The 26,000-nt window shown below is 41.7% G+C and overlaps 2 protein-coding genes across 2 annotated transcripts; one reads left to right on the top strand and one right to left on the bottom strand.

Moving 5' to 3' along the window:
* The first annotated feature begins 6,647 nt into the window (after positions 1–6,647).
* Positions 6,648–24,505, top strand: LOC134223791 (annexin B10-like). The gene is made up of 4 exons (XM_062702991.1): positions 6,648–6,909; positions 7,031–7,207; positions 13,806–14,519; positions 23,996–24,505. Exons 1-4 carry the CDS (start codon positions 6,892–6,894, stop codon positions 24,050–24,052), a joined length of 966 nt encoding a protein of 321 aa, XP_062558975.1. The 5' UTR covers positions 6,648–6,891; the 3' UTR covers positions 24,053–24,505.
* Positions 24,506–24,544: 39 nt separating this feature from the next.
* Positions 24,545–25,894, bottom strand: LOC134223782 (WD repeat-containing protein 91). The gene is made up of 3 exons (XM_062702980.1): positions 25,506–25,894; positions 25,307–25,447; positions 24,545–25,245 (listed from the first exon to the last, which is right to left on the bottom strand). The coding sequence occupies exons 1-3, from the start codon at positions 25,747–25,749 to the stop codon at positions 24,659–24,661; spliced, it is 972 nt and encodes a 323-aa protein (XP_062558964.1). The 5' UTR covers positions 25,750–25,894; the 3' UTR covers positions 24,545–24,658.
* Between the last annotated feature and the right edge of the window lie 106 nt (positions 25,895–26,000).

Below are 26,000 nucleotides of genomic sequence, written 5' to 3'. Positions count from 1 at the left end.
TGTTGTCATTGATTCCAGGTAGTCTACGAACTCCATGTAGTCAAGGTCTGTGGATCAACCTCAGTAACGGAGGCAGTTATCGAAGAATAAACTAGTTGCGTGACCCCTTCTTGGTATATGTTTGTATTCCAAGTAGTTCTTGTTGTTGTCGTGGGCTACAGGTAGTCTACAAACTCCATACAGTTCAGGTTTGTGAATCAGTCTCCGTTATGGAGACAGTTATCGAAGAATAAACGAGTTGTGTGACCCCTTCTTGGTGTATGTTTGTATTCCAAGTAGTTCTTCTTGTTGTCGTGGGCTCCAGGTAGTTTACGAACTCCATAGAGTCAAGGTCTATGGATCAACCTCCGTAACGGATGCAGTTATTGAAGAATAAACAAGCTGTGTGACGCTTTCTTGGTATATGTTTGTATTCCAAGTAGTTCTTGTTGTTGTCATTGGTTCCAGGTAGTCTACGAACTCCATAGAGTCAAGGTCTGTGGATCAATCTCTGTAATGGAGGCAGTTATCGAAGAATAAACAAGTTTTGTGACCCCTTCTTGGTATATGTTTGTATTCCAAGTAGTTCTTGTTGTTGTTGTGAGTTTCAGGTAGTCTTCGGACTCCATACAGTCAAGGTCTTCGAATCAATCTCCGTAATGGAGGCAGTTATCGAAGAATAAACAAGTTGTGTGACCTCTTCTTAGTGTATGTTTGTATTCCAAGTAGTTCTTGTTGTTGTCGTGGGCTCCAGGTAGTCTACGAACTCCATAGAGTCAAGGTCTATGGATCAACCTCCGTAACGGATGCAGTTATTGAAGAATAAACAAGTTGTGTGACGCTTTCTTGGTATATGTTTGTATTTCAAGTAGTTCTTGTTGTTGTAATTGGTTCCAGGTAGTCTACGAATTTCATAGAGTCAAGGTCTGTAGATCAATCTCGCAAATATGCATTAGTTTATGCCTTGGAAAGGCAAAACACGTGATTGGAACCCGTAATTTATTGTCGAAGAGACTTACAAAGTTTTTGACAGGTACTCATAAATGATTCATATTAAGTTACAGGTGGTGCGATGAAAGTTATTTCATGAAAATCTTTGTTGTTTGCGGCAATTGGGTCGAAAACGAAAACGTGATAAAATCGGAAGTAGACAAAATCGAGGGTAGAGGAGTGACAAAATCGGATCAATACTGTATATGTTCGCATTTCATGTAGTGTTTTTTATTGTCATGGGTTCGAAGTTAAAGTTAAAGGTTAAAAGTTAAGTTAAAGTTAAAGTCTGCAGATCAACATCCGTAGTTGAGGCACTTGTTGAAGATAAGGCAAGTTGTGTGACCGCTTCTAGCTATATGATTGCATGAGTTCATGAGTAGTTCTTATTGTTGCCATTGGTTCCATGTAGCCAACGAACTTCATAGAGTCAAGACCTGCTGATCAACCTATAATTGAAATCATCCAATAATTGAAAAAATAACAAGTTGTGCAACCTCATCTGAGTGAATGTATGCATTCCAAGTAGTTTTTGTTTTTGCCATGGTACTAGGTAGTCTATGAATTCCATACAGGAATGATCTGCAGATCAACCCACGAACGGAAGGCTATTGGTATATGTTTGCATTTCAAGTAGGTCAAGTTGTTGTCATTAGCTCTAGGCAGTTATTGAAGAATAAACAAGATGTGAAACCTCATCTTGATATATTTGCATTTCAAGTAGTTATTGTTGTCTTGTTGTTGTTGGTTCCAGGTAGTATACAAACTTCATTCATATCACTAATACGAAGCTGTCTATTCTTTGGAAATGCAAAATGTGAATAAACTGAAATAAATGAAATAAATTCACGCCGAGAACGTAAGGGAAAAACGGGCTAATATCGCAAAGATCTTGTACCATATTGAAATTAGAGTAAAGACCCTCAAGCTATTCGTGTAAGCCTAAGTCTAACTACATAAATTTCTAGGATGACCATTAGGATATGCCATGAATGCATTTTATTCATGGACCACAAAGGACAAGTACCAAATTTAAAACAGACTGATATATCCCTGGTGTAGATCCTAATGTCTTACTTTAGGGTTTTCTTGGATGACCATGGACATTTGAAATGTGTGCATTCTATTCTACGTACCATAAAGGACATGTATAACTATTGAAATAGGCCGAAAGAACTCTGGTTACGCGTGAATTGTGATTGTAACGCGTGATTGTTCAAGGGTTTTCTTGGATAACAATGAGCATATGCAATGAAAGCGGTTTAAAGAGCATATGCCACTTTTGAAACAATCCGAAAGGTATCTGGTTACGTGTGAAGATCCTGAGGCCTATTCTAGCATTTTCTTGGATTACCATAAACATATGCAATGGACGTATTCTATTCTATGTACCACAAAGGGCATGTACCTTTTTTGAAACAATCTAAAAGATCTCTGATCACGCGTGTAGATCTTAAGGCCTTTTCCAGGGTTTTCTTAGATGACCATGAACATATGCAATGAAGGCGTTCTATTCTATGTACCACAAAGGGCATATACCACTTTTGAAACAGGCCGAAAGATCACTAGTTACGCGTGTAGATCTTAAGGCCTTTTCCAGGATTTTCTTGGATGACCATGAACATATGCAATCAAGGTGTTCTATTCAATGCACCACAAAGGGCCTGTACCACTTTTCAAACAATCCAAAAGATCTCTTGTTACCGTGTAGATCTTAAGGCCTTTTCCATGGTTTTCTTGGATGACCATGAACCTATGCAATGGACGCATTCTATTTTTCGTGCCACAAAGGGCATGTACAAATTTTGAAACAATCTCAAAGATCTCTGGTTACGCTTGTAGACCTGAAGGGTTTTTTCAGGGTTTTCTTAGATGACCATGAACATATGCAATGAAGGCGCTCTATTCTATGTATCACAAAACACATAGGTCCAAGCTCCAGGAGGATCTCGAAAAACTTTAAATACTTGAAAATGATGATGAACGTCTTACTGTGCGTCATCAAGGATCTGCACCCCTTATGACTTCTTGATTTCTCGGCGTACCAAGAACATCTTACGGCCTCAGCACTCAAAAAATTGGACGACCATTATAACGAAAACAATTTTGACGACCCTAATACCGAAATTGGTAAAAGACACATCTTAAAGACACAGACTAAAAGTAAGTTAAATATTAAACTTTGCTTACCTAAAAGATGGCAAACTTTTTTTACGCACCAAATTCCAAATAGCGCTCCCTCTTTTTACGCCCTTAATTCGAAATAACGCTCCCTCTTTTTATGCTCTGATTCCATTTACGCTCCCCCATATTGGGCGCAAAAAGAGGTTTTGTAGTACATATGTTGTGTTCGTATTATTTTCCAAGGACATGTACCAGCATGTACCACTTTTGAAACCAATTGACAGACCTTAGCACGCGTGTAGACCTTTTAGCCTTTCTCCAAGGATTTCTTGTATGTATAACTGAGGACTTATCCGAGAGATTTCTTCGATAGCGCAGAACATATGTATAGTGATAACATTGGTTTTCAAGCAGCACAAAGAGCATGTACCACTTTTGAGACAAGTCCATAGACCCATGGTTACGAGTGTAGACCTTAAGACCTTTCTCCAGAGATTTCTAGGATGACTCGGAACATATACTGTGAACGCATTCTATGCTAAGTACCACAAAGAGCATGTACCGTATTTGAATTTGGATAATAGGCCTTTGGTTACGCGCGTAGATCCTTAGGCTTTACTCCTGATGCTGGGAAAGCGAGCGGAGGGCAATATTTGTGATGGCACATATCACACGACCTTCCTTCTGCCAAGCTCCCGTATGAAGGGGGAGGGAAGAATATCAGTGTGGAAGCTGATATATCTCCACTGGCAAAAGGAAGGTGGTTTGACTTGCTCATATGCCATCGCGTGCGGAAGGATTAGCTATCGACGAGTACGGACGGACGGACGAGAAAACGCAATGAGAAAACAACTGTGCAATAAAAATCCTATTCGACTAAATGCTGATGTCATATTAGCAATTTGGAGACAGTACTCGTCGATAGCAAATCCTTCCGCACGCGATGGCATATGAGCAAGTCAAACCACCTTCCTTTTGACAGTGGAGATATATCAGCTTCCACACTGATATTCTTCCCTCCCCCTTCATACGGGAGCTTGGCAGAAGGAAGGTCGTGTGATATGTGCCATCACAAATATTGCCCTCCGCTCGCTTTCAAATCGACTTCTATAAAAACATTCTTCATGCCTGCCGTATCCTAACGGAACTATCAATTCTATACTTTCGCCTCTAATGCTATCATGAACATGTACGTCCAAGTTTGGAAGATGATATTAGCATTTCCATATCATTGTAAACAGAGGCGCATCCACGTTCCGAGTCGTGGGTAGGACAAATAGGAAATGCCAATTTGGGAAACAGTTCTGGAAAAAGGATTCCTAGCCTCTTCAAGATAAGCTTCCAAGCCTCTTGAATGGAGGCTTCCGAGCCTCTTGAAGGAAGGATTCCAAGCCTCTTAAAGGGAGGCTTCCAAGCCTGTTTAAGGGAGGCCTCCGAGCCTCTTTGAAGCCGGCTTTCGAGCCCTGAAAAGGGGACCTCAGAGCCTCTTAATAGGAGGCTTCTGATCCTCTTGAGAAAAGGCTTCCGAGCCTCTTGAAGAGAGGCTTCAGAGTCTCTTGAAAGCGGATTTCGAGCCTCTTTAAAGGCTTCTAAGTATCTTGAAAGTACGTTTCTAAGCTACTGAACCTCTTGAAAGTAGTCTCCAAGCTTTTTGAAAAAGGCTCCGGAGCCTCTTGAAGGGGGCTTCCCAGTCTCTTGAAAGGAGGCTTCCGAGAAGCGTAGAACGATTCTTCTAATTCTCTTGCAACGAAGCAACTGTACTTTTCGAAAAAAAAACATCCATGCCTCTCAAATGGAGACTTTCGTACCATCAGACTCTAGATTTTAGTTCAGAAGCGAATAGATTGATTGCATTGAAGTTTTTTTTTAATTTGTTCATTCAACGTTTTGTCCTTTTGATCTTTTTATCGCCCTTTATACACTGTGCTCGTTTTGGAGGGCAGGATTCAATAGGCTTTGATTTACTCATCGTCATGCATATTATGTACAAGACTTGAAATATAAAAAATCACAATTATCAAACTTTATCAATAAGTTTGATTGGAATTGTAATACAGTCGACTCTCTGCATCACGATGTTCTATTTCTCGATGTCTCTCCCTATGTCGATGGTTTTATCGGTCCCTTCAATCTACATACATTTGGGCTTTCTACATCTCGCAAACTTCTCTATCTCGATATCTTCTGGTCATATTTTGTTCAGGATTCTCACTTCCTATGTCGATATATTCGAATTTCTAGACTACTAGACCAGTTTTTGACAATAACAAACACAACAAAAACAAGAGATGACATTTGTTTTGTTATCGTTTTTCATTGCAACGAGCTTTTATCGATCTAGTACCTCTTTCAAATTTCCTTCCTCTCCTTATATCGATGGTCATTATCGAAATGTGGAGATGCGACTGTAGAGCCGCCACTACTCTTTCTTGTCCGAGGTACCCCCTGGGGCCAGCGAAGGTACCCCCAGGGGTACATGTACCCCAGGTTGAGAACCGCTGATATAGATTACCGAGACTTTCAGCCCGAGGCTGGCTCGTCTCGAAGAATCTGTTTTCGGAGCTCAGAACCCTTTAAGAGCGGTCTTCGGTATGTTTCTGGTTCCTCAGATTTCAATAGACCTTTTGAGGTTTGAAGAAGACTTTTTCCGTGGGCTTTGAATAATCCATTCAATCGTGCTTAATCATAAAGTCTAAAATATTTAACTAATCGCATTTGCAGATTTCAGCAACTTCTATTTCACCTCTGTAAAACATAGACATCTTTGAGCGCTTTAGGGATTTTAAAGTTTCTGAAGTCCTAAACAACAATCAATCAGTAGTCTATTGCTTTAGGATACCAAAAACATCTATGATTATTGTTTGGACTCTGATTAACTTCAAAATCATCTTCTGCTAACACACAAATTCTTGCCATCCAATGGCTTCATATGTTCTTACCAGAATCATGGGTAGGACAATGCTTTGACTGTCCCACCCAGGAAAATTCATGCGTAGGACATGTCCTACCTGTCCCACCCACTCCCGGCGCCACTGATTGTAAATCGTTTAACTTCACGTAGAAGTAACACACACGAAATCATTAATTTAGTAAAAAAGAAATTGTTTTGAAATCACGTGTCGTTAGAACGTGACGAGATATTCAAATATATTACATAAATATATTACATTCAAGATTTGTAGACTATCAGCACGCGTTTTGTCAACGAAATAAAGAAAGATCTGAAAAGAACCACACCCACATACCAGCACGTTATTTAGTACAAATTGTAGCGCTTGAACAGATGTAGCATCAACAACGATATACGCAGCGTAGATCGCGCGTCGTCACAAAACCTGTTCTTGACTCCTACTAGTTCGAGCATCGTAGAGGTATGTGTAGGCATTCGTGTTTATACCGGCTTTCTCTGGCAAATGCCAAAACCAGAAATGAATTACTCTAGTGGTGGTAGATCTTATACTGACGCGCGATACATGCTGATGAGCTATTACGTCGGCGAATAATACAACTAGCTGTTCAGCGTGATTCTCTCTCTGGGTCCAGATCTCAACCGTAAACGCGCTGTCCTATTTAGTTTTGAGTTTCTCGCTACACAAGACGGGTCGTCATATACCTACATCGTCTGTTCGTCACGGATTTGTGATTCCGCATATTGTGGTGGCAACCAGTTAGCTGAGGCCAATTAAGTGATACTTTGAAGCATTTAGTCATCCGAATTCCTCAACCAACGCGTCGACAGGCTTTAATTACGCCTAATTCCATTTCTTGTTGTCTTGAATCAGTATTTTTTAGGAAATAATGTCCTGGTCTTACACGGTGCGTAATCAATTTATCTAATTTCCCTCCCAAATAAGTTAGTACGCCACATCCAAATTAATATTGATCGATAATTCCGAAAAAGTGACAAACCCGACTATTAACTGTAATTTTTTTACAGCCCAAACCAACGGTGCTCCCAGCGGAGGGTTTCGATGCGTCGGCCGATGCCAATGCCCTGAGGGCCGCCATGAAAGGCTTCGGAACCGATGAGCAGGCCATCATCGACATTCTGTGTGCCCGTAGCAATGGCCAGCGGATGCAAATTCTCGATACGTACGCCAGCGAACTGGGACGGGTGAGTAGCTGTTATAGCTGTATTACAACTATATGTTAGCAAGATATATGAAAAATAGCAAATGTTATGACGTGTAAGGTGGCACGATGATGATCCAACGCGAGGGGTTTGCCTGGCCTTGATTTTTATTTTTGTTGCATTCGTTGGTGAGTCATGTGTACGAATTTAAAATATGTTTACAGCTATTACAGTGGTGTAAACATGTCACAAAGTTTGTTTTAAAACAAACGATGGAATCGCATGAGTAACACTAAAATATGTATTGAATTTTGAATGTATATGATAGGAATGCTCAATTTTGATATACTGCCAATAAACTAATAACTGCCCCATGTAGATAGGAAATCTATCAAATAAGAGACAGTTATGCTTGCAGGGACAGTACATTCATAAGTAAATCTCAATAATCGATCCCCAATGAAAACGTAAAACATGCTTTTGATTATATATACAAATTATTACTCATGGGTTTTCTGGAAAATCAATTCGCTCCAAAACGCGTTGAAATCAATCATAGCGCATCTAAATATTGTTTACAGATGCAAGATTATTTCCGGAGTGCTGAGCGTAACTGCTTCGGTTGACAAATTCTTATGTACAACGTAAACGATTTTCTTTAAAACTAATTACCGTCTGCTTCTCAGAAAGGGCTTGTTACAATACTTTGGTTGGTTTCTGAAATTTTACAAAGCGAAGTTTGCACAAATTGTTAAATTCTTTAGAATTTATTGTTCTATGTAAAGAATTTTACCCTACTGTTTTTAACAATAGGAACATATAAATATCATGCAATGTTTGGAACGATTGAGTTTAATCATGTATGGCAACTGTAACGTGATCACAATTGATGATATCGTTTCTTGGGAGATCATTCTAGTCATGGTCAATATCCAGGACGATTTGGAGATCTTAAAACATCTAATGTGCATGGATATGAAACACAAATGAAACAAATACAAGTACTAATAGAATTAACCCTTGTGTGGCCGGCTGGGTACCCGGGTACCTTTTTGGAATTCAATTCGCGATATCTAAATGAATTTTTATAGTGTAGGAGATTGAAACTCTGTCATATCCACAATAATGACGGCCGAAATCGATTGTACGGGTTAACTAAAATTTTGATTCAGGAGGGGTGGAGGGAGGGGTTCCGACATTTTTTTACCCTTTAAATGGCCGGCAGGGTACCCGGGTACCCACGAAACTAAAATGCTCATATCTTAGGCAATTTTTAACCGTTTTCAACCGTTTTGGGCTCTTACGCTTCAGAATTTTGTCCTTTATCATGCTGTTTTATGATTGGACCGGTCCGAAACCTCGGATCACTGGGAAATCCGGATGTCTTGGGACATGTCCTCCATAGATTATACTGATCGTGGATTTCGATAGGTAAATAGCAATATGGGTATCCAACTTCTTGATATTCCATCAGCAAGTTGATTTTTATTGATTTGGTCCATCAGACATGCAGATCTTCAATTGGCCATTCCAGAACAGGTTCTTCGAGGGGTCATAGGGGGCCATGGACACTTTTCAAGGGGTATCAAACTTCTTGAAATTATTTCTAACTTGTGTACTTGACAAGTTGAGACCGGAATGGCCATTTTGGAAGAAGTTTCCCGGGTTGGGAAAGGGGGAGGGTGTTTGGTCAAGGTTGGCCAAAAACATTTCTCATTGGATCTCCAACAATATGGATGTCAAAATTCTTGAAACTTCCACTTCCACATGTGTTGAGAGCCAAATCATTGCAAGGACCACACTTTGACACCAGAAGGCAACTAAGTGGACCACCGAAACATCCGGAGAAGTCGCCGATTCTGAAAGTTTATCCTAGAAAACTGAGACTTTTTAGAATTTTAGTGTTGTAGCAATGAGCGAACAAAATCAATACAAAGACTAAACCGTCTAAGACGAATTAAGTACTGTCCATTTAATTCCACCAGTTAATTTTCGTTATCTTTGCAGATACGTATTTCGACCACAACTGTGTGGTCGTCTTCAGTGTCTTGTACTTGACTCGACTAGTCGATATCGAGTCAAGTACAAGACACTGAAGACGACCACACAGTTGTGGTCGAAATACGTATCTGCAAAGATAACGAAAATTAACTGGTGGAATTAAATGGACAGTACTTAATTCGTCTTAGACGGTTTAATACATTCCACTAAACGAGCTTAATTTATTTTTCTGAATACAAAGACTACTCATTCATCCCATGGCCACTAAGTGGTTTTAGAAAGTTCTGAAACATCAGGAGAAATGATCAGGTGTAGAAGATTATATTTTGAAGTTGCGACTTTTTTTTATAAACCTATTGTTGGCGTAATGCCAATTCTGGGAATCCTAAAACCTATTCTTTGTTGTAGGACGCATTGACCACCATTGGTCATCTGGCGCTAAATGTCCGGAACACTCATAGTAAAAACAAGTTCTTGAAAATCGTCCTAGAATACAGTGGTTTTTTAGGGTATGTTCACAAATTACGTAACGCTTCTGGGGGGAGGGGGGAGGTCCAACTTGCGTTATACTTTGTTACACTAAAAGGTGGGGGAGGGGGTGGGTGCTACCAAACGTTACGCATAACGCGAATAAAAATTTATTTGAATGTCAATTTTTTAATCACTGATTGAAGTAATTGCTGTTTATCATTATCGTATATTAGCGACGTAACGGGACTGATATGTGTAAAAATATCAAGCGAATATTTTATTTCTCGACACCACAGTTGCACAAAACTATGTAAATAATTATGATCGCAAATTCTATTTTTGTTTCTACTCTAGCTGCAATATTGATATCCTTGATTTTTGATCATGTGCCGTCCCTATTCTAACAGTGTTCAAAAAATACCAAAACCCAAATGCTTCAGAGAAGGAAAAAAATCTGCCTTTAAAATTTTCACAGTTACGCGTTACATGGGGGAGGGAGGGGGTACCAAAAATGTTACTTTTTGTTACGAGGGGGAGGGAGGGGGTCAAAAACTCGGATTTTTGCGATACGTAATTTGTGAACAGACCCTTATGAATGTGAGAGCAAAACTCCGCTAAATGCATGGTCCTCCGGGAACTCCGGAACATTCTGAGAAAAGGGCCAATTTTTAAATTCATTCTCATAAACCGTACTGTTTCACAAAACTATTTATACATCAAAATGAGAGCAATATCATTTCAAGAACCACACGTTGACCCCGGGAGGCCACTAAGTGGTGCTTCAGAAGCTCAGGAATAGCCGAAAAGGTAATCAATTCTAGAAACTCGCCCTAGAAAGCTGTGAATTTTTTTTGTAGTTGTGTGCGATCAGAATCAATTCTAGGTGAGGTTAGGTGAGCATCTGGAAGCTTCGGAATTTTCGAAGATGTGCCAATTTTTAAGTCATCCTTGAAAGTTGTGAGTTTTTAGAAATCGCTTGTTGAGAAATGTAAGAGCATAATTGATGCGATCTAAACGGATAGCCACAATACATCCTATAATGCTGCGACTTTCAATAAATCGTTCGTTCATTTCAAGTGGTGGAATAAAATGGGATAGTTCGAAATCGCCTTATGACAAGTGAAGACACTCCACTAGAAGCTCTAAACAACCTTTGACTGACGTATTGTAGAGCTCCATAACTGTCAATCTTGGGTGATGTTCCTCCAGTTTTCATAAACGTTTAGGGTTCCCAGGTCCGATTCCACCGCGTGCAGCAGCCACGAAGTCGCTGACCTTTATCCGGATCTTTGGTGAATATTGTTTTTACTATTCTTTCTTCCAACATTCGCACTAAGTGACCGGCCCTCTGGAGTTTGCCGTATTTTATACGATTCACAATATCATCTTCTTCATACACTTGATACAGCTCGTGATTTATGCGTCTGCGCCACAATTTTTTTTCTAATTTCCCATCGAAAATTGTACGTAGCACTTTTCGCTCGAAAACCCCAAAAGCTTTCCGGTCCACCTCTTTTTACATCCTAACGAATCAGAGCAAATTTCGTTTCCAATATTCTAGGAAGCCCCTATTCGCAGCAGGAATACGTCTTTTCACTTCACAGGAAACGTCATTGTCACATCTCACATGTCATGTGTTCAAAGATAAACAAATTCTTCAACATCTTCCCCATCAAGCACTACCTCAGCACTAACACCAACAGGCCTACCTTTATCTTTACCCGCAACCATGTTCTCCATCTTGGTAGAGTCGATGATTTAGCCTATCTTCGCCTGCTCCCTCTTCATTAGGGCAAAAGCCTCCACTACTGCCCTGTGATCGTTACCAATGTAGTCAATGTCTCTGTAAAGATCAGAAGCAGTGGCGTTTGGACATACCCCCCCCCCCCCCCCCCACCTAAGAGACGAAATTTTTAGAAGAAATTTTTTTTTTGCGGAAAAAAAAATATTCAGAAAACCCCCTCCAGACCAATGTTCTGGCTACGCCACTGATCAGGAGCATATGCGACCTTGTGATGATAGTGCCCTCCTTCTGCACACCAGATCTCCTAATGACCCCCTCGAGTGCAATATTTACAATAAATTTGAAAGCGCATCACTCTGCTTCAACCTCTCCATGGTCACAAACGCGGTTGATACGTCGTCTGCAACCCGAATACTTTATTTCGAGCCATCAAGCGTTGCACGTATTATCGTAATCAGCTTCGCCGGAGAACAGTGTTCAGACATTATCTGCCACAGCTTATTTCTTTTCACTGAATCGTACGTTGCTTTGAAATCAATAGACAGATGGTGAGTCTGCAAGTTGTACTCCCGAAATTCATTAAGGATCATCTTCAAGCTAAACATCTCATCCGTCGACATCTCATCGGCCTTCACGGCCAGACAGGTAGATTTTGAAACTGGAACGACGAAACTAGACTAGACTAGCCAGTTTCTTCATCTACTGAGGGAGCGCATCTAGTTACATATTTTTGTTTCACACAGATTATCAGTGAACTCAGAATGCAAGTCAATGTAGGGAAGGGTGTGGAAATGATGATGCAATCACTCGCCCACTGCAAGCCGAATATACCTGTGTTCGTACGGAATTTATTGGAATTGTTGGGTTAAGGTTCGAGAGGCAGAGGTCCGTCTTGGTTAACGAACTATCAATGTTATAGATAGAAAGCAACTGATGTTATTTCTAATTGGATGTAGGAAACGATCTCTTTAGTTCATTTCCAATTCTAGCAGAAACGGCTAGAATAGTCAAGTTGAAGGGATAGGAAAAGAAATGGAAATGGTATGGAAATCCAATTCCAGTGCTAGCGATTGCTAGAGATAAATATAAACAAAGATACAAAGTATGAGAATGGAACGGACTTTGGATTGAACCCACGACCTCCTGCTTATGAGGCAGAAGCAGTAGCCTTATGACTACCAAGCCCGCTATCTTCTCCTTCTTTTTTTACTTCGTTACAAAAAAATTGTTCAAGATTACCCAACTGTTGAAAACAAAATGTAAGAAATGACGATTGCTTCGGGAATTCCGGTATTTCAGGAGGACTTCTTGGTGGCCACTTGGGATCAATGAATGATATTCGCATGAATGATATTCTGTTTAGCAGAATTTCTGGAATCGATCATATCTCCGAGTGTCCGGAATCTTATGGTGGGTCTCCTGCTGGTCACCCGGCGTCAATGAGTGGTCCTTGCATTTATTTTGCACTCACATTGCTAGATAAATTGATTTAAAACATTGAGCTCTGAAAATGTTAATGAACATTCTTGACTCCTCAGGGAACCTATTCCGGAATTGGAGATTCGGGGTGAACTTGTTTGATGAACCTAAATAGATCAGAAATAAACGCTTGAGACAATTTCAAGAAGTTTGACACCCATATTGTTGGGGTTCCAATGAGAAATAATTTTGGCCAACCCCGGCTCCCGGGGAACCTGTTCCAGAATGGCCACTCCTGAGTCAACTTGTCTGGTGAGCCTAGGATCATGAAGGACATGCGCAAGAGTTAATTTCATGAAGTTTGATACCCATATTGTTGATGTTCCACTGAACAATGTTCATGGCCACCTATGACCCCTCGAGGAACCTGTTCTGGAATGACCAATCGAAAGTCTGCACTTCTGATGGACCCAAATCGATAAGAATCAATCTACTGGTGAAATTTCTAGAAGTTTGATACCCGTATAGCTGATTAGCTATCGAAATCCACGATCAGTATCATTTATGCAGGACATGTTCCTGGAAATCCAGATTTTCCAGGAATCGAATTGAACAGATCGGTTTATCCTGGTAACATCTTTATAAAAGAGAAAATTCTGAATCGAATAAGCCCAAAATTGTTGAAATCGGTTATAAATTTCCAGAGATATAAGCATTTTAGTTCCGTGGGTACCCGGGTACCCTGCCGGCCTGTTAAGGGTGTTTTTTTTGCCGGTCACACAACGGTTAACGCCATTATGGGGGACATCATGTAAGCCGTGTTCGATTTGGCAGACCATTTGTTTGAAACTCCAGGACAATTTGGAGATCTTAGAAGACCTTATGTGCCTTAATGCGATTTGCAAGTAAAGCAGAAACCCCTGCAGAGCAGTATTGGGTTGATATGGCTACTTAGATTGAATTCTACTATTATATACTAAAATTGTGTTGTATTTTCTCTTCCAGGACCTAATCGAGGATCTCAAGTCCGAGTTGGGTGGTAAGTTCGAGGATGTTATCGTAGCCTTGATGATGCCGCCGGAAAAGTACCTCTGCAAGCAACTGCACAAGGCCATGGATGGCTTGGGCACCAACGAAGCCGCCCTCATAGAAATTCTTGCACCACAAACGAACGAAGAGGTTAAAAAGATCGTCGATTGCTACGAAGATATGTACAACCGTCCGCTGGCCGAGCATCTGTGCAGTGAAACGGACGGCAGCTTTCGGCGGCTTCTGACGATGATTATCGTCGGGGCGCGCGATCCGCAAGGAACGGTCGATGCCGATTTGGCGGTTGAGCAAGCCAATCAGTTGTACAATGCCGGTGAGGCCAAGTTTGGAACCGACGAGGAAGTCTTTTATAAGATTTTGGCCCACGCCAGCTTCGACCAGCTGGAAATCGTTTTCGATGAGTACAAAAAGCTGTCTGGTCGCACCGTCGAGCAGGCCATGAAGGACGAGCTGAGTGGAGAGCTGTACGATGCACTTAGTGCCATTGTGGAGTGCGTCCAGATGGCACCGCATTACTTCGCTAAGCGTTTGCACAAGGCAATGGACGGTGCCGGAACGGATGATGCGAGTATGATTCGCATCATTGTTACCCGTTCGGAGATTGATCTGCAGAACGTCAAGGATGAGTACGAGCAGATGTACAACAAGACGTTGCTAAGCGCCGTCCGGGTAAGTGACAACTTGTTAGATTTATCGTCAAATAATCGTTGGAATTAATACTGTTGAATACGTAAAGTCGCAACTTTAATTGTGCTGTATTTGTGTTCTTGTTTTTATTTGATACATTTATTGATTTACTTTACCACAACAACACGTGATCGCTGAATGGTTCTTGCCCTGCGCTAACATCCCTCTACTGGACACGCCATTATTCCTTCCCTTGTGCTGTTATATGGATTGATGCCTCTCGTTTCGTAACAGGAGGTAAATTTCATTCGCATGAATGTTTAAATTATGTGTGTCGGTAACACTTTTAAAATTATGTTTATCTATTTGGACAAGGTATATTACTGACAACAGTTGAAACGATAGATTTATAGCATGTTTAACAGAATGTATTCTACAGATTTCAAAGATTTGTTCTTATAGTTACATTTTTCTTTCATATCGACCTGATAATAAAATCAATGCATCTCTATATGACCTTGACATAATAAATATATACCGTTTATATTCAAATTTGATCAATAGGGCATGATCAGTGGCATTCTAGCTAAAATTCCGCTTAAAAAGATTTTCACAACAACTACTACACCTGATGGTATAATCAGAGCGTCCTTATACTCGTGTATACATAGATGAGACAGTGTGCCATCATGAGCTACACAAGCTCATGTAGCATCGATTCGTTGCGACGATAAAACCTAGTGCGCAAACGATAGCTGAGTGAGCGGGTCTCAATGTAATGGGACTCATGTCATGCGCTACACAAAAAAATTAGCATGTTGTTTCCATCTGAAAATAAACACGTAGATTTTTTGCACCTGAAATTCACGTAACTTTTCCATGATTTTCCCGTAGATTTCCCATTCTCCGTGTTAATCATGTAAATTTTACCTGAGTTTTCTTACGTGTCAGTTTCGCCTGAATTTTCTGAAGCATTGGATGATCGTCGCACATCTCGCAAACCCCTCCCATCTAAGCGCGTACCGGTTTGACTCAAATCCCGAACATAACTCGTATTCCGAACACTGGCGTTTTAGCGCCCTAAAACTAAAACTTTCATTGGTTTTATGCAATCAAGATTACAAACGTATTCAAGCTCCTGTGGAGAAAATTACACAAATAAAGTCAAAAAGGCCATTTAAAACCGAGTATATGAGTCATTTTCGGAATTTGAGTCAAAACTGTATGTTATCGATGTTCCTCTTGATTAAATGAAATAATCATTTAGATGAAATTGTATCATCGGACTTTTTTTAATTTTTCGTTTATTTGGAAGGCTCATTTGCCGTGTAGCGTTACGGAGCCGAAATCAAGTTTAACAATACATTGATTCTTATACAGTCAAGGTCGAGGTCAGGGAATACAATAATACAGCAGGAAAGAAATGGAATTTAGGGTACTTAAGTAATAACGATGCTGATGCTCACATAGTTGATATTCTTGGCGATGTTTCACCTCTGATACGGGACAGAAAAAAAACATTTTCTTGGTAGATAACAATGAGAGGAAGACATACGGAAGGGATTGACGACAGACATGGAAATGTACAAGAAGAGAACAAAGACATTCGTAATAAGGTACGACAGACAAGGGGATAGGCAGACTATGATTACAGTCTTACATCAGCAACTTTCAAACATTGGTGGACCAGGGACATGTACTTGAGATCAAGGCCCGACAACACTTTCCTAATAGGCTTTGGTTGTTTTCCTCGAACCCAGAGATGTTCAACTAACGTAGATCTGGGGCCACGATCCTCCTCGCAAGCCCACATGACATGATCGATGTGCATTTAAAATGTAGTGATTGGACATTAGACGACATATGGTTCGAATGAAGTCTAGTCTCATATTCAATTGTTTGAACCATGGACGCTTCGACACCTGCGGGCGAATTGAATACAGATAACTACCCAACTGTTTAAGGTTTCCTGACGAATTAATGTGAAAAAACATCAAAGGTGATTTTCCGATCGTAAATATCACCTTCCATAGCTCCCACCTTAGCCAAAGAGTCCGCTTTCTCATTTCCCGGAATCGAGCAATGAGAAGATACGCTGAGTACTTCGTCGGTTTCATTGACCGAGCAGCCTCCAATGAACACAGACTGTCGGTGAAGATGAAGAAGAGGTCAGGAGTTAGGGATGCGATTTGCTCGAGTGAATAGCTGTTAGCTTAGCAGTATACACGGAACTAAGCTCTTTCAGCTTAAAGTAGGCGCTATGAAAAACGTTAAAAACACCGAAACCAGTGGAGTCATCCATTTTTGAACCTCCTGCTTCATGGACAGATCAAAAGTAACAGAGGAAGTCTAAGAAGTTAGCACGATTGGTGTCAATCAAAGATGGGCTTACCTCCAGCGTTGTGTACCAGTGGATGAGGAACCGGAGCGATTATTCCGCGAAACGATCTGTCAGAGGCAGCACTCCTGCAAGTATTTCCAGGCTCATCGCATGAGTCGAATTCATACAACCTAACGCGATACGAAGACAGCGGTACTGAATCCGTTGAAGCTTCAGCATGTGTGTTATAGCCGCGGACTGAAAACAGAAACTACCGTATTTGAGGACCGACAGGATGATTGTTCGATACAACATAATAAGATCTTCGGGGTGTGCTCCGCACTTAAAACGGGTCGGCCAGTCGCATGTCCGGTTTAGAATTAGGCGGCTTATACGCCACTCCTGAAAGGAGGCCGCCCAACGAGTTTTGGTTGCCCGGCTTGAGCCCTTCTTAGGGGAAGGGTCACTTTTCAAGATCGGAAGCTGACTGACTAACCCGAATACGTCCGTCGTACTCCTCGTTTCCGAGCGGATATAACTGATTCCCAAGAGATATCTTAGATAAAGTTTTCTAATTTCCGGCCTGGAAACAAAGTCATTCAGGCGGGGGGTTTCCTCATCGGACCAACCCAAAAAGCTACTCGTTCCACCCCGTCCAAGACTGGAAAGCGATCAACAGTCAAAATCTGACTGACTACCTAGTAAATACTCCAAAAATACAAGAATATGCTCAAACGAACGCGAAGCGACATAAATTCTTTAACAGACATCAACTAAATACATCCAAACAGCGGATTTTGAACCGGTCTAATGATTTCGATCGGGATAATTCTTTCGGCTCTGATCTCTTCCATACATTAAGCTCCAATCAAGGTTTACATGGGTTTTATTGCAATTATTTCATCTCCCTGCATTCGCCTAGGCCTAGAATTTCCCACTGCTTCCCTCTACGCTTATTATGTGTGCGTATAATTCTAGTCTACTTGCGTCCACTCTCTTCCTAATTCTGCTTTTCCATTCTCTTCACCGGCGGTATCTCCGGCTACGCGACTCTTCTCCTTCAGCTTACTCCGACAAACTTCTCCTGCGAACTCACTCTAGCTTCTGACATACGGTGAGTTTCACACGGGAGCCGTATCGAATTAGCTAATACGGACTCACGAAACTAAATTGTTGTGCCTCTACTGGGACACATGGCCATGGACGACACAAACAATAATTATGCATGCATATTACTCACGGTTTTGACTAGCTAGTTTGGAGCACACCTACGGATGGGACCGGAGCTGCATTGAGCACTACTCCGGGCCAGCAACTCACGCCGACGGACGACGTATTGTGTCGATGATGTGGACGGTCACTCACTCCCTCATTCGGTGCGCGGGCTTACGCGTGGGCGTGGTACAAGCGTCCGTTTGTCTCGTGGCGCGCAAAGCAAAGTTGATGCGCCGTCGGTACTTTGCTTAACGATGAAGACGACGACAACGGCGATCTGCTGCTATGCGGTTGGAGGACGATAAAAATTGATGATGTTGATCGATGGTGTTGCTTTACGGTGATTTGGCTTCGCCTGCGCAACCTTCTCCGGCCAAGTGTACTTTTCTTCGTTGAGCCATTGACAACAAAGGGAGCCCCATTCCCAGCTTCGGAGTCAAAACTGCCTTGATCTTCCAAAGGAAGAGACGAGTAGATGATTGTTGTTTCTGGAACTGGAGAAGTGGCCTTTCTCAAAATTTCGGCGTAATTTCGCCGAGAACGCTACTGGAGAGACAGCTTCTGGTGGATTCGCTGCTGTATGTGCGTTGGGCAAGCTTCAAGAGCATGGGGTGTCTTGCACGCGCCATCTACATGCTTCTCGCCGCATAATATACAGCGAGGTTTATTACAGTAGTACTGAGCGATGTGGCCCAGCTGCTTGCAATTAACACAATTCATCACCTTTGTACATCATTTGTACAGGTAGACGAAGTTTACCAATCACTACGTAGTCAGGCAGCGCGGATCCGGAGAAGGTGACGCAGAAAGAATCAGACGGGGAATAAATCCGCTTCTCTCCCTCCTGCGACACCGAATACATTTGTTTTCAATCCAGTATTGCAAAAGGAGGCAAATAAATGTTATTGAAACGACCGAAACCTTGTTTCAAATCGTCGCATGTCATACTTACCTCCATGATTCATGTTCTAGTTTCCCTCCGAGTATTGTATGCAGCACTTTCCACTCGAAAACCCCAAAAGCTCTCCGGTCCGCCTCTTTCAACGTCCATGCTTCATGTCCATAAAAGGCCACTGGTAGAATCAGAGTTTTGTATAGAGCAAATTTCGTTTCCGTCTGCATGTTGCGGGAGCCGTAATCCGTAAAACTCCCTATTCGCAGCAGCAATACGTCTTTTCACTTCACAGGAAACGTCATTGTCACATTTCACGAGCGTTCCAAGGTAAACAAATTCTTCATCAACTTCAAACACATCCCCATCAAGCACTACCTCTGCACCAACACCTATTTCTACCTGCCACCATGTACTTTGTCTTGGCAGAGTTGATGGTTGAGCCTATCCTCGCCGTCCCCCTCTTCAGTGGGACAAAAGCCTCCACTACTGCTCTGCGATCAATTCCAATAAGGTTGATGTCGTCCGCAAAGCCCAGGAGCATGTGCGACCGTGTGATGATAGTGCCGTTCCTCTGCACGCCAGATCTCCTAATAGCGCCTTCGAGTGCAATGCTGAACAATAAATTCGAAAGTGCTTCAATCCGTCTAAGGTCACAAACGAGGTTGACACTTCGTCTGCAATCCGAAAACTTGATTTCGAGCCATCCAGCGTTACACGTATCAGTCTAATAAGTTTCGCCGGAAAACTATGTTCGGACATTATCTGCCACAGCTTATTTCTCTTCACTGAATCGTACGCTGCTTTGAAATCAATGAACAGATGGTGAGTCTGCAAGTTGTACTTCCGGAATTTATCAAGGATCATCCGCAGGCTAAACATCTGATCCGTCGTTGATCGCCCCTAACGAAAACCTGCCTGGTATTCGCCGACGAAGGACTCCTCAAGCGGTCTCAGTCTGTTAAACAGGATACGCGAAAGGGTTTTGTACGCCGAGTTCAGAAGGGTGATCCCTCTGTAATTGACACACTCTAGTCTGTGCCCTTTCTTATAGATTGGGCATATGAGGCCATCCAACCAGCCGGCAGGCAGTTCTTCATCCTCCCATATTGTCTGGATAATGTGGTGGATTGATTGAAGGGGGGAAGAGGGGAAATTTCAACTACTTAACTTGTTATTACTGCGTCGAGAGCTACTTGCGATTTCTGCAGTACGCACCGGACGATAGCACGAGGCACGAACGAGACCAACCTGGCGTATGTGTTGGTCTTCTCTCTACCCGCACACAGCAATCAAATGGTTTGGGCTGTGTTGGTGGCGATGAGTCGATCGACGTCTGCTGACTCTGGGTAACCCAAGCGCACCACGGAGGCAGGCGGCGTAGGAGGCACCGATGATGTTCAGCTCGATGGATGCGCATGACTGAATCTGCGCAAGTGTGATTTTTTTAAAAGAAAACACGTGAAAACTTTGTCCACGAATACTCAATGAATTGCGTCGCAAATGAGCTTTGCTTCCTAGTCTATAAGCTAAGGATCTTTCAACGACACTTTCACACAGTAAAAAAAACTCAGCACGAGAAAAAATCCGAACAAGGACCCGGATGATCAAGACCACGACTGTCTCGCACAGTAGCTCGACACGGAATGAATGCTTCCGTTATGACAATAAATTACAATTACAATATGTTGAATCCCAACTTTGGTAGAATCATTATTCAAATTTCAATCATCGAGGCTTCATTCACGGGTTAACTCGCCTGCGATTCTGCCGGAAGAGCACTACGCTTGAGTTTTGCGAACAGAATTGCATCGTTTTACCCACTTGCCGAAAAAATATTTCGCTTCAAAGGACGACAAAAACCCTATTGAGGCAAATTTTATGTTGATATACGGATTCAGAAAAACATGTAAAAATCATGCAATGATGCAAATTTCGAATCTTTTTGGTATCTTTTTTTTTGCGAAAATATGCATTAAAATTTACTATTGACGATCCGGGGCAAAAAAGGACACCTCTGGGCAAAAGGGTCACTCTATGAATCGCACTTTGGATTGATCTTAACCTTGAACACAATTGTCAAACTGTTATTCGCTTTGACGCAGCCGCGCTGTTGCCATCTAGCGGCGACGGACGTGTGCGTGAAATCACTGTTTTTCAACATGGTGAAGTATAGGAAGTATATTTAAAAATGCTTTTAAAATGTTATTAACAGTGATATGTTGAAAACTTTTAAATACGTAGGGTTAGAATTTTGAAAAACTACATGTTAGGCTCCTTATCTACACATGTTTTTTTAATCAAAATAATTCAACTTTTGTGTTACCTATATAAAAGTAAATAAAATTTCTAACCCAAAATGATGAACAATTTTAGGCTAAAATGTGTTTTAACGCTTTAATAAGCATTTTAAAATTAACGTCCTATATCCTTTGCTGGGTGAAATAAAAAAGCATCAGCCGGCCCCCATTTTGTTTTCTCGCTTTCGTCAGGGCCAATTATTGTTACGATTTCAAAGTGACTGGTAGATAATGGTCCGTAAGAAAAGATATTTTAGTTACCAGATAAAGATTGTCGCTGTCGTCGCTGTCCGGAACATCTTTTGCTGGCGAGGATACGGGATCTAAATGTCAATGAAGGCAAAATACATGCGATTTGACAGTTAGGTATTACACATGTTTCGGACAGCAGAACAAAGGGAACCGAAGCGACAATCTTTATCTGGTAACTAAAATATCTGTTTTCGTAAGTATAAGCGAATTTCGACGCGGAAACAATGGTCATCCGCCAGCATGACCGCGGCCATAAAAGCGGTAATCAAATTCGGAATTCCGGTGAAGCGAGCGGCTACCCAGCACGGTGTTCCTTGTCAAACGCTGATTAACTATTTGAAACATCCGGATCGACAGATTGACATTTACGACTTGGGTCGCCTTCATCCAGTGTTTAGGGTCTGTCTCATTTGGAGAATTAAACTTAAAAGTGACAGTTCGAAAATTAAAAAATCACCCCGTTATAAGAATGGCTGGTGCTACCCAGCAATTCCAACAGGACATCGATGGAAAATGATTCGATATCTGTCAAAAGTAATCTTGCTCTGCGAGCAGGGTTATTTGATAATTATTGAAATGTCACTTTTAAGTTTAATTTCAGTTTAATTATCCAATTGAGACAGACCCTTAATCCGCAACATGAGGAGGAGCTCGTTCAGCATATATGTACTAAGGGTCTGTCTCATTTGGAGAATTAAAATTAAAAATTGCCGTTCGAAAATTAGCAAATAACCGGTCATAAGAATGGCTGGTGCTACCCAGCAATTCCAATAAGACATCGATGCAAATGAGACAGAACCTAAACATGGAACAACGACTCTTTGGACTGACAACTCGCGACTTCAGAAGCTTGGCGTTCCAGCTGGCGGTGAAGTCCCAAGTCCCAATTGGCCGAGTCCCGAGTCCCAATTGGCCGGTGAAGATTGGTTACGTGGTTTCCGTCAACGCCAACCTGAACTGTGCCTGCGTATTCCTGAGGCAACATCCGCGGCCCGCGCTGCAAGATTCAACCGAGTGGCGGTATCGATTTTTTTCGCTATTCTTCAGGCTGTCAAGGAAGCTAAAGATTTCCCAGCGAGCCGAACATATACAATGTTGATGAAACTTCAGCTGTGACCGTAAGTAAACCGGAAGTTGTTGAAATTTAAATCGACCTTATCACAAACATTTTTATAGGTGCAAACCAAAAAATCAAGTGCTGGCGCTGCTGCAGCTCCAATGTTGCTGATTCTAGATGGGGACGTCAAGCATACCAAAAACATAGCCTTCCTCGAAAAAGCCCAGCAAAACCACGTGACGGTGGTTAGTTTGCTTCCTCATTGCAGCCATCGTATGCAGCCCCTCGATGTGAATTTCATGGCTCCCCTCAAATTGAGTTTTTCGAAAGCAATCGCAGCTTTCCTCAGGCGGAATCTGGGAAATGTTGTCACAGTCAATGATGTGAGTGCCTTCGGGGAAGCTTACTTGAAGACCGCAACAGCTTCTGTGGCACAGAGAGTGGACTCAAAGCTACGGGAATCAGTTCATTTTCACTGCGGCCGATTTCGCACCGTCCGACGTAACTGATGTTCCGGAAGCCATGGACCAACCCGCTGAAGATGACGCTCTTACAATACTGCCGCATCCTGAGCATGTCGATCAATCCGCCGAGCCATCAATACCATCTACCAATCCAATTCATCCATACCCATCGTTGGAACTTCATATCGAAGATGACGACGAGGGCTTTTTCCTCGGATTCGACGAATCTGCCCAACCGATTTTTCAGAACCTCGATGGGGTTTATGTCGATGAACCTATGCCTTGCTTCAGCAAGGCAACTGCCAACATGTCATTCGCAGGGAGTGCGCTTTATTTGATATACTACTTTATTACATCTTTTTTCGATGTGTGTCCTTTTTGCCCTGGAAGAGTGGCCTTCTTGCCCCGCTCATTGTTTTTCAATTCAAACATTTTGCGTACGATAAATGTTTAGTGGTGTTTAAACCATGTAATCATTGAAAATGCTTAAGGTGACCTTCTTGCCCCGGGTTCCCCTATCAAACGACGAAGACAACTCCACATGCCAAGAATTTTGACTTGCCCCCGGAAACTAAGGACAACTTTAATACGCTAATGTTCTTGCATTCTGAAACTTTTTTGAGCAGAAATTCTTACCTATATCTCGTTGTGTAAACATGTGACACAAACCAGCGGAAAGTCTTTCAAATAATGTCTTAAATAAAGCGACTAAAATGTTGGTCAATGTTGTACTACGACCATCTGAGCATTAGGAAAGTAGATTCCTTAAAAACGAACCGTTAAACAGTTATTACAAATGGTCTTGAAAATAAAAGTTTGATTAAATCTACTATTCACAGATCGCAAGATACTAATAACAAAGTAATGCAAAGTCAAGGCTTTTTGCATACTAACAGTAAATCAAACTATGTATATGCTAACATGCGCCAATGCCAGCTAACTTTAAATCTAATAAATGAGATCGAAACATATTCTTTTGTACGTTTTACTGAATAATGCATTTTTTGTTTCATTTTAGGGTGAATGCTCGGGCGATTACAAACACGCATTGTGCGCACTACTCGGTGAAGCTTAAATCATCATCACAAGCAGCATTTTAAGCGAAAGTTTCCCCCACCATGGTGTCGAATATTGAATCAACATTTTACTCGTCGTTTTAACATAGAATCGAGATATGTATTATGCATGCATTATGTATATTCACCGTGACAATGCATTTTAAGTTGCACAATAAATGCAATTGAAGCACATATGTATGCATGTTTAGGTTTAATAATTTTTAGTCTTCTCAGTTTGAGTTTCAATAATAGACCAAACATTGCAATTCCATTACAAGAAATCTCAATAAAATTTAATATATGAATTCCAAAGAGTGCAATTAGCAAAACATTTGAAGGCCTTAGCACAAACAGCAACGAACAATGGAAATAAAACAGAAAACATAAATTATTTCAATATGATATTCACACGAATCTCGTTGTTTTGATGTTAAATACATTATACAGCGCTGCTTGGTGCTTTCAAAGGACCCTTTCTTTTGTTCCATCCGAAACAAAATCCATTTACCTCTAATTTGAGATCCTGTATTTGAGTAATCAATAACACACCGAAAACCGTAGTTCTACGTCAAAAATCACACGATATTGCCACTTACCTTCTGTAACTCCAATAGCAATCCGCCCTAGCTGTGAATCCAATTGCTCCGGCTGCCGACGCTCCCCGATCGGCGTTTGTTCCGATCGGAAGCGGTGTCCTTCCTGCCCAGTACCGGGCTTCCACCGGAACTGATGTTCCGGATCAGCGACTTGAGTCCCCGTGCCTGCGATTCGGCAGCATTGCCAATGTTGTTCGACTCCTGGGCAATGATGTAGAAATCGTCCACAATGTGCGCCGGAGGCGGAATGTCGAACGGAACGATATCGTTCAGCGATTGGGCATTTCCGACTGGTCGCGTCGAGTAGCGCGTTTTTCCATCGTTGAACGAAGTTAAACGCGATTGATGGGAGGAGCTGGACGCGGCTGCTGCAGCAGCGGATGCCGACTGTTGCTGGATACTTTGTAACTTGCTGCGCAGTTGGGCGTTTTCTTCCTGGAGCTTCCGAAGGAGACTGCTTTCCGTTTCCACCTTGGAGATCGTCGGTTGCGGCATGCACTGATAGATGGTGGAGAGGAAGTTGTGCAACGAGATCAGTAACGTGTCTTGCCATTGCTTGGTGAAGCAAACGGCGAAAGCGGAATGTTCCTCTGGGTTTTTGCAGAAAGGGAAGACTGAAAGGAAATATGTTTTATTTAATGACCATTGCATTGATGACCAATCAGTTGGACTTACAGAACCACTCTTTCCATTCGCCCTGCGACACCAATTCCGGAGCCAGCTTGGTAAAGAATTCATTGATTTTATCTGGTTTGTTGGACATGTACGCAATAATTAAATAGAATTTCAAAATCGATTGCTCCAGCTTGTTTACGGCTGCAAATTAAACAAGGTCATTATCTGAACTGTTTTACATTACGAGAATTGTATTCACCTGCTGTGTAGCTGTGTTCAAGATTTCGAAACAAATGGTTATTGAGATGAGCCCACAGATCCCGCAAGCCTTGCAGGTCTTGCGATTGGATCAGCTGCATAAGCTGGTCGATGATTTTGTCCACACGGAAGCTCTTGTCTTTGTCGTTCTTCAGCTCGGCATCAAACGATTTCAGCGTGTTCGAGAATCCACGGAACAGAACATACTCCCGCACCAGACCATCCGTGTACTGGATGTGAGCCATTGAGGGGCAATTTTCACTACAGTTTTTCTAATCAAATGATAAATAAATTTACTTAATTTTAAATAACAATTGAAAGAATGTTAACTTTTCAGTCGAAAAAACGGAAAAAACACTTTGTTTTTGTTTTAAACTGACAAGGGTAGGCGTTTACTTTATGTCAAATCTGATGTCACTTGTACACTTAGAGATGTCGCAAATTAATCGATTACTTCGATTAATCGATTAATCGTTGTGATAATCGATTAATTTTG

Source organism: Armigeres subalbatus, chromosome 1 (assembly GCF_024139115.2).
Source record: "Armigeres subalbatus isolate Guangzhou_Male chromosome 1, GZ_Asu_2, whole genome shotgun sequence".
Taxonomy (NCBI): Eukaryota; Metazoa; Arthropoda; class Insecta; order Diptera; family Culicidae; genus Armigeres; species Armigeres subalbatus.
This window is presented reverse-complemented; position numbering and strand designations above follow the sequence as displayed.